At 50.1% G+C, this 9647-nt stretch overlaps 1 protein-coding gene across 1 annotated transcript; it reads right to left on the bottom strand.

Annotated features, from left to right (window-relative positions):
* Positions 1-2336: 2336 nt before the first annotated feature.
* Positions 2337-7796, bottom strand: LOC100823074 (probable inactive receptor kinase At3g02880). The gene is made up of 3 exons (XM_003571888.4): positions 5813-7796; positions 5068-5709; positions 2337-2762 (listed from the first exon to the last, which is right to left on the bottom strand). Exons 1-2 carry the CDS (start codon positions 7200-7202, stop codon positions 5084-5086), a joined length of 2016 nt encoding a protein of 671 aa, XP_003571936.1. The 5' UTR covers positions 7203-7796; the 3' UTR covers positions 2337-2762; positions 5068-5083.
* Positions 7797-9647: the final 1851 nt, after the last annotated feature.

The raw sequence follows: 9647 nt of genomic DNA, 5'->3' as shown, positions 1-9647 counted from the left end.
TGGCGAGTATCAGGTTCAAGTTGGTGACTGGGTCTATCGGGATGGTGATGGACAAGAGTCGGCCATGGGGAATCTGTGAAAGTATTTTTGGAAAGTCTGGATTGTCAAAGGCTTAGGGAGCACATGGCCGTATATTCTGTGATGTTCGATGCACATGGCAAAGTGCAGGCGATGGGATGCAGAAGGAGGCGGAGTGCTATAGCCGTAGGACATGTAGAAGACTATCCGAAAAGGGTGAGACAACTGTGAATTTGACTTAAGGTGACTGAAAGGCGACGGCGAAATTCCTTCATGTTTCACGAAGACGGTCAACGATTGCGAGAATGATGAGTTCAGGTAACTCTTATATGTGGCATCTAACATGTGAGTTGTTCACTTTCACATAGATCAAGGAAGAGGCTATCAGGATGAGGATACACTGTGTTGTCGGGTATGGTGACCTTATGATCGGTGTGTGATTGCGTTGAACGGATACTTCGGGAAGTTAGTAACATAAGGCAGGAGTTTGGATGGACTTATTTTTCGTGGGAGCATTGACTGTTAATGAAAAGGAAGGGACTACGGTTGCAGGTGGAGTCATGTGATGTTAAGTAGCAGTAAAGCTCATGTTCAAGTCCAAGGTACACGGAGGTTCGTGCATGACGGCTTCAAGATGGCGAAGGACATATTCGTCAATGTGGAGTTTGTTGAGATATGTGTCGAATATGTGTACGGGTAGGGTTACAGTTGGACTTAGATTAGCGGAGGGTTAGGTCTTAGAGTCGAACATGTGTAACCCGGACCTAATATATAGGCACCGCGGGATAGCCCAAAGAGAACATGACAACATAATAGCAATAGGCTCGCAGGGAGAAACGGCGGCTTGTGCCTGCGCCCAGAATGGCAGGTGTTACGGTATTATGAAGGGAGGAACGCCGACATGCTCCGAGAATGTAGCTTTTGACCAAACCTCGTTAACAAATATCGTGATTTGGTGTCATCCTGAATGCGCATCCGCCGGTTTTCGTAACATATTTGATTTCGATTACGTAGTATACTGAGAGTACGTGTGTTAGAACACACGTTCCATCTGCCACACTGGCCGCTTGCTCCTATGCCTGCTAGTATATACTCGGCCCAAATAGCAGGAGCCCAAGGAAAAACAGGCCCATGTGGGAAAGCCCAACGTTGAGACCATTAAAAAAGCGATTTCCGTTTTACAATAATGAACGTTTCACAGTCCAACTGTCTAGCTGGTACATTGAAGACCCAGAGATCGGGAGTTCGACTAGCATGTGCATCATATTTTCGTTCGTTGGGAAAATGTCGGTTTTCTGTACGTTTTACACAGGGTGACCTGAGTAGCGAACGATTTCCGGGTTACTTGTTACTCATTAGTCTGGTAGACTAGCACTGGGTATTAGTTGCAAAGCTTTTGGGTTTCGTGGTTTTTTGTTACAAGAGTCTAGGACGTGTCTTTATGTAATTTACTCATTGAAAATTGAAACAAGCTCTCACAAAATGATTGCATAGTTTCCCAGAAAATCAAAACAGAGGTTTCAAAAGTTGACGAAATAAACACTCATAAAGTGCAGAGTTTATTGCTAGCGAGTTGAAACAAACAAAATCTTTTTTCCCCTTCAGGCATGGATCTTTCCTCTTCAAGATTAGGATTTTGTGCTCTCGCTATGCTCGCGACTTGATTGCTTTGACCTTCCATTTAATTTGACTTAGTCATCCTCAGTTGTGATTAGAGGTTCGGCCGATAAAAGAAAACTGCTACTATTCTCCAACAAATTATTTGTATGTTTTAGTGGTTAAGTTTATATTTTTTGTTAGATGCTTGTAGGAACGTAAAAAACAAACGAGTGCAGACTAATCAGTAACTCCATCATAGCATATATGCATACATGAACACTCTTTTCATATTTATTTCTATCTGACATGCATGGACATTTTTCATATGCAGTGCGCCACATTTTAAAACTGATTACTACGTAGTTTCTGAAAAACCTATTAGTATATGATTAGAAACATGTTAAATGAGTTTTAGAAACTACATTTTTTACTTAATAATTTAAAATTGTTGTCCAAAAGTACTTATTGGGATCGCTCATTTGCATTGTCACCCGGCCTCCGCATGGGCTGCATAGCGCTCGTTGTCACAAAGGGCTGAGGCCAAAGTTTTGCTCTGAGATCCTACCGCCGGTGGAAATAGAATTTTTCGCTGGAGTCGGGGGATGGTAGGACGAATCCGAAGGTCACGAATTTGAGTGTGCAAAATAGAATAATCACTCGAGTGATGTCTAGTATTTGATGTTAGATTGACATAAAACTTGGACAAAAGAGAAGACAAGAAATCGAACAAATTTTTTATTTATGAAAAGACGGTCGATCTCAGTCACTCGATTAGAAGAAAAGCAAGATCCAATATAAACCCCCAGAGGTTACAATGGGGAACAAAGGAAAATAAAAGTTCCCAAAACCGAAAAGTCTAATCTCCGAGGTCACTGGAACACACACGGGTCCAACTCTAAATTACTTCCCAAACAAGCAAAGCCACCTCCAAGGCTCCAACGCCTGCATCAACGAGCCCTTGAAAAAAAAAAATCTCCCGTTGCGCTTCTTCCACACACTCCACCAAGTGTAGACGAGACGGCCGCTGTTGTGTCGTCTTTCGGGTTGGGTAGCCGTGGCATTGCCTCGAGCTTGGATTAAACCCCATACCTCCTTCATGAAATTGTGGTGCCTTCAAAAGTGCAGGCTGGATATGCCTACGAAAGCTGTTGTGCAGCCAACGCCCAAGGGTATATTGTCAGCAGTGAGGATCTAGTCGAGCACCACCGTCTTTCGGGTAGATTGTCGGCAGTGATGATCTACCACCGTCCAGGTAAAGAATTTGCATTTAATTACAATCTAATATCTAATTAAAGTAGCAGAATATCTAATTAAAATAGCAGAAATTCTACGGTGTAGATTGTTTCAAAGTTATCATACGACTGAGAATAAATCAAACTCATCGCTTGAAAACAATCTAATATGTAACCTACGGTCTAGATTTGTTATGAAGTCTGATCTAATCGTAGCATCCGAACTGAATTCTGATGGGAGGAATCACAACTACTCCATGCAATTCACGAATATGTTAAACAACCAACAGCTCACGTGTACTTGGAGGTGCAAATAGTTTCGAGCAGAACTCTAAGCCGTAGGCAACATGGACACCCATCGATGCATCGATCGGCCATCAGAAACCAGGGCCGTCGCTAAGTGCACGATCGCTCAGCCCCCCCACAAAAATTGGGGCCTCCAAATCGCACCAGTTAGTTAGGATTGAGGAGTGATTAGCGGAGGGAAAAAAATAGTCAATCATGCAGTCAACCAACGGGCCAACGGGTGCACGAAGAAATCCCTGCGTTTGTTCTATTGCTTCGTCTGTTCGTTTCCCCAACTCTCACGGGGCTGCGCAACAGCATGGCGACTTAACAATCTCCAGTCAGGCTCCAAGATCATCTGTTGCGATCTCCGTCTCTCCGATCTCCGATCTCCGTCTGGCCCTGCGGCTCGGCGCCTACGTTCTCAGTGTGGTGCTTCAGTTCGGCATGAGGCAAATAGGTGAGGGTGGACTGAGCCGATCACGGCATGAGGCAAATAGGTGAGGGTGGCCTGAGCCGATCAAATTCCAGATCATGATCAGGTCGATCTTCATTGGTTCATTGAACAAATTCAATCGATTTCAATTCTTAGGTTTAATCAATTGATGTCTCCAAATTTAAGAATCAATTTTCAATTTCGTTCGAAGGCCCCTAATTTCTGGAGACAGCTCTGTCAGAAACACAATATCTACGTCATTCACTTTGGTTGGTTCAAATCGTGACGGTCAAGCAATTAGATTGTACAAATTTCTACACTAGCTGAAATACAAAACCATACCATTTTGTGTTTGAAAATTGAAATACAAAATGAAATTACATTTTCTCTGTATAGATTGCAAAAATAGTTCAATGTTATGACGGTTTTCCTTACACTTTGGGCCCACATGTCAGATGACACGTCAGACGAACCCGACTCGACCCGTTAGCTCGGTAACCACACCCGTCGGAAGATGATGTCGCCATCAATGGCTCCGGGAGTGAGGGGAGCTTCCCGAGCTCCGACTTGGCCAAGCGGAGGCGGTGGCGCGCGGGCGCTTGTAGGCAAGCAGGGGCGGCGGGGCGCGGGCAGGCGGCAGGCGTTGCGGGTAGGCAAGGGGCAGATTGTGACTGGAAATGTGTGGTTTCCAAAATTGTCAACTCGCTTAATCGCATCATTATGGGCTTGTTGCTACATTGTGACCGGAAATGTGTGGTTTCTGGGCAAATTAGCAAAAATGGTGCCTGCATGAAAAAAACCACCCCAATATGTGTGGTTTTGTGAAATTTACTCTAATTATATAATAGATCGATAAATCTGGACCTTACGATAACTTTCGTAAAATTTAGACCGTAGATATGAAGAGTTTGGCATTATTTCTTGAAGCATAAATCAGAAGCATTTCAGCATTTAAAGAATGGAAGACTATGGTTGAAAGGCAAACTGAAAGAAAGGTAAAGAAGCTTCGCTGATAATGGGATGGAATTTTGTTCTAATGAGTTTGAATCATATTGCAAGTCTGAAGGTATTGTTAGGCACTACACTCACACTCCCCAGCAAAACTATTCAAACATATATTATCTATTTTTTCTATTCTTGTGGCCAAGTACAACACTGTTATGGTGCATAAATTTGGAGTCTACGTCGAAGTTCAAACGACGAAGAACCGGGACAACCAGTTGTCACAGGTTGATGGAGAAGTTCGGTGGTTCACATTGCCGATGTCCTTGAACAGAGGATCATCTTTTCCTTTTTCGAGAGCGTGCATGGTCTTTTCCATCGTTCAGAAAATTTCTCTTCGTTTTCTCCCCAGGAGTTACAAAATGACTTTACATCCCATCGCATGTGTATCAGAGGATCGATCTGAAAGCATCGAGCCTACTCTTCGATCGATTACCATGATACCTTCGAGGAAGAACTACAGAGCAAAGACGCGAAACATGATAAGATACATACCCCGTACAGCCGAAGCTCAGCGCACGGCGAGTTCCCGCCTCCCTTCTTCCCCGTGCCCGGCGTCGCCGATCGCATCGATCATCCTGACCACGTCGGGCATCTTTGGCCGGCGGTCGGGCTCGACGGCGGCGCAGAGCAGCGCGACCTCCGTGAGCCTGAGCATGTCCCCGTGCAGGCCCCGCTCGCCGGCGATCTCGGCGTCGAGGATGTCCGTGGACCACTCGTGGCTCAGCGCCAGCCGCGCCCACTCCGCCAGGTCGCCGTCGGCCTCGTCCACGGGCACCTTCCCCGTCACCACCTCCAGCAGCACGAGCCCCAGGCAGTACACGTCGGCGCGGGAAGAGAGCCGCCGTTTCCCCCGCGCCTCCGGGCACTTGCCCGCCGCCAGCCGGTGCGCGTGGTGCGGGAGGAGGAGCGGGTGGTACCCGTGGTCCGTCAGCTTCGGCACCACGTGGCCATGGTGCTTGCCGTCGGGGGAAGAAGAGAAGAGGACGATGATGTTGGAGGATTTGAGGTTGCCGTGCGGCGGCCGGTGGAAGAAAGGCAGGGAGCGGTGCAGGTACACCAGCCCGCGCGCCGTGCCCTTGGCGATCGACAGCCTCGCCTGCCACGTCAGCGGTGTCCTGCCTTCGCCTCTGTTCCCTGCAAAAAAGCAGAGCTCCATCGATCCATCTCACCAAATCGCCACTTAACAATGGCCAGATTCTCAATTTAATGGAGGAGTGGAGGACTAGTGACTACGTACCGTGGAGGAGCTGGAAGAGACTGCGGCCGGGGACGTGGTCGTAGACGACGAGCTTCTCGTCCCTGGAGTGGTAGCAGGCGACGACGCCCACGACGTTCTCGTGCCGGAGCTTGGCCAGGAGCTGCATGGTGTGCGCGAAGTCCTTGCGCGGCACGTGCCCCATGTTGCGCAGCCGCTTCACCACCACCACGGCGCCGGCGGGCGCCGCGAGCGTGACGCGGTAGGTGATCCCCAGCCGCCCCTTGCCCAGCATCTCCGCCGTCGACCGGAACAGCTCGTCGAGGTCCAAGCCGAGGCCGCCCGCCTTGTTATCCCCGTCCTCGGCGCGGAAGAACTGCAGCTGCGCGGCCTGCGCGTTCCGGCCACCGCTGCCGCTGCCGCTGTCTTTGCCTTGCTCCGCCGCCGCCTTTTTGTCCTTGACTATCTCGGCCTCCGCGGCCGCTCCTCCTCCCGCATGAGTGTCTCGGCGGCCTCCTAGACGAACCTCGCGGCGGCTCTTCCTGGTCTGATGCAGGAAGATGAGCACGGCCGCGAACGGCACCGCCGCGGCGATGAGCGCGATCACCACCACGCTCCACGCCGCCAGCCTGAAACGCGGCCTGGAGAACTCCCCCCCGCCGTCCTTGTCCGGCCTGACAGCCGGACCACCGTCCCGCCTTCCTCCGCCGCTGCCAAAGGCGGAAGCATGATCGGAGGACGCGTCGCAGGGGGCGTTCAGCACGGCCTCGCCGCAGAGCTCGAGGTTGTGCGCGAACGCGCTGGCGGGGAACCGGCGGAGCGCGAGGGTGTCCGGGACTTCGCCGCGGAGGAAGTTGTAGGACACGTTGAATCCCCGCAGCGTCGCCTGTGCGAAGGGCGGGACGGTGCCGGTGAGCAGGTTGTCCTGGAGCTGGAGCCGCGCGAGCTCAGGGAGCGCCTCCGCGTACCGCGTCGGGATGGGGCCCGAGAAGCGGTTGCTGGAGAGGTCGAGCACGCGGAGCGCGTGCAGCCCCTGGAGGCCCGGGAGCGCGCCGTGGATGGCGTTGTCGCGCAGGCTGAGCGCGGCCAGCCGGGTCACGCCGGACAGCGCGTTGCCGGGGAGCGCGCCCGTGAGCTGCGCGCCACGGAGGGAGAGCGCGACGACGCGCCCGTCGGCGTCGCAGGAGACGCCGTACCACCGGCTGCGGTCGCCGTGGCAGGGCGGGCCCGTCCAGTTGGAGTGCAGGTCCCGGGCTGACCGTAGCCCGTCCCGAAGCGCCACGAGCCCGCCGCGCTCGGAGCGGTACGCCTCCAGCTCCGACAACGGCACATCCGCCGCCGCCGTCGTCGCCATGCACGAGCACAGCACCACCGCAAGAACCAACAGCCATCGCCGTAGCCGTGGCCGAAGCTCGCGCCTCTGCTTATTCATGGCGTTCCGTCCTCGATCAGCTGATCAGCTCGCGTCGATTAAGCAACATGCAGGAAAAAAAAACCCAGCTGAAACGACGCAGCAGTAGCACACTTCCTACCGATCAGCGTATAAAGCATAAACTAATCGATCCTACGTCAGCAGAGTCTGCTTTGCTTGTCGAGATGTGCAAGGCAAGGGAAGCCCGGGAAGGATTAATTGGTACAGGGAGTGAAGCGGGCGCTGGTGGTGGTAGCCGGTAGGAGATGAATGGTAGGGTACTGGTGCAAGTGTGTGTTGGTACCTGGTATAGTATACTAGCGCGCGCACGAGCCATGGATTCGGTGGATTTGACGTGGAGTACACCTCGGGCAGTTTGGTCACGGTTGCAGGGACGGGCCAACCGATTCGGATGGGTGCAGCTGGGCTGGAGTCCCGGAGAAGAAGAACGGCGAAGCAAACCCAAGTGCTGATTCGGTTGAGACTGTGAGACGACGGCACCTGTGTGTCTGCCTACAAGAAGATACGATCCTGCCCCCACTCTTTTAGGTAGGTCCAGCGTGAAACGTAAGAAGAAAATGGTACATCAAGACGATATGATACCATTTGTAACCCTTGGAGAGCGATTATATACCCGATGTGTTAAAATGCAGTTGTCACCTTTTTTTAGAACAATCGGTCTTACTTGCAATTCTTGTACTGAAGCAACACTCGGTACAGATTCATTGTAGGTGCAAACATTCATTAATCATGTGCATTTTTTTTATTTCTTTTGGCTTCATGTACGTGTGTGGTTTCCTCTTTGCATAATCATATTTCATAGTTTTTTAATTTGTTTTTGTGTGCTTTTTTCCATCCGCCAGCAAACATGTGGCTGCACTCCATTAAAAGACAGAAACGGAACAGTAAGTTCGTACTTATGGTTCAATCGATGGTCCAGTAGGGTTTTTAAAACAGTATGGACTGACGTGGCGCATCAGACAATGGTGATTTTTTTATTGTCTCTCGACTTGTCAAAAAGTACTTAAATGGTACATCAATTTTTTTTCTTATATTTTTCATCTCACAACTGTCGAAACCGGATATCAATGGCCCCTCAACCCGTCCGATCTGAAGCGGTTTCGTTGCCAACCTGACATGATTTCTCCCACTTGCCATATGGGTAGGTCATGTTGGTTTTTGGTTGACTATCTGGTCGGACCATAACTTCCTGCTGGCGTGACTCTACTTGAGTTTTTTTGTTTGTTTTTTAGGCAAAAATAAATGGAGGCGATGCTGAAAAAAAATCTAATGGCAACATGGCAAGTCGTTGGGAAACGATGCCACGTTGACACCAAAACTGTTTTAGACAGGTTTCAATGGCTGGAAACAAAAATATATATGATAAAAACTGAATGGTCATCGTACTTTTCGACAAGTCAAGGCACAAAAAATATACTCCATCTCATATTAAGTGCCGAAATATTACATGTATCTAGACGTATTTTAATATATAGATACGTCCATATTTAAACAAATTTAAATCACTTGGTATGGAACTAAGGGGTACTTTATAACGAATCAAACATAGCCAAAACCATACGAGTGCCGGTCCGTGTTCATCGGCCAGCTACAGCAGTACAGCTAGTCCTAAGTTGAATCCGTGCAACAAAGATATTTACTAGAAGAAAAGATAGTACTACCAGGTTTCGGCTTTTGGGTACAATGCTGTCTGCCCACTGATCGGCCGGCGGTCGCGGACAGGGGCAGGAAACCAGACGGCTGCGATGTGACCCCTGCGGGCGACTGACGACAGGCATTGGCAATGTCGAGCTGAACTTTACTCTACCGCAAGCCATCATCGCAGGGGCCAACAGCCTTGGGTAGTTCGGTGGTTGGGTTGATAAAGAAGAAAATCAGACACCGCCTTTGTCTTTATCTTTCCTCTCCTTTTAACATGGGCTGCCAAGGCACATCAATCCGTGATTACGTTGATCGTGAGCCTGAAGCCGTTGATTCTCTCTCTCTCGCTGGAGTTGAGACCGCTGATTGGATTAGAGCGTGAATCACGGTCTGAATCTGATCCATCCGTGCGAAGATGTCTGATGTGTGGCGGCGAGTCTTTTCGAGATAGTCAGGTCAGATCAGGTCCGGAAGCGCCTGACGATATGGAGGGTAGAGGGTACGTATCTTGGTGACGGCTAAAGATTAAAGGCTGATGTGATGAAGGGACCCTCTCAAAGTGCTTGGAGAGATATTATTATCTCTCAAAATGCGGGACTCCACTTGCAGTTGCAGGCTCGCGTCTTCTTCTTCAACGACGATGCACGAGGCAATGGAGTCGGAGCTGCGGCGATACGTTGCTAGGCTTCGGTGCCGGCGGCGAGGGCCATTGGTCTCTGATCTTCGGGATCGTGGCCTCGCGGGGTCACGAGTGTTTGAGCGTGACGGTGACGACCCCGAGATGTTTGTCAGTGTGCGGGCTCT

Source organism: Brachypodium distachyon, chromosome 3 (assembly GCF_000005505.3).
Source record: "Brachypodium distachyon strain Bd21 chromosome 3, Brachypodium_distachyon_v3.0, whole genome shotgun sequence".
Lineage (NCBI taxonomy): Eukaryota > Viridiplantae > Streptophyta > Magnoliopsida > Poales > Poaceae > Brachypodium > Brachypodium distachyon.
The sequence above is the reverse complement of the archived record's forward strand: the minus strand, read 5'-3'. Positions and strand labels throughout refer to the sequence as shown.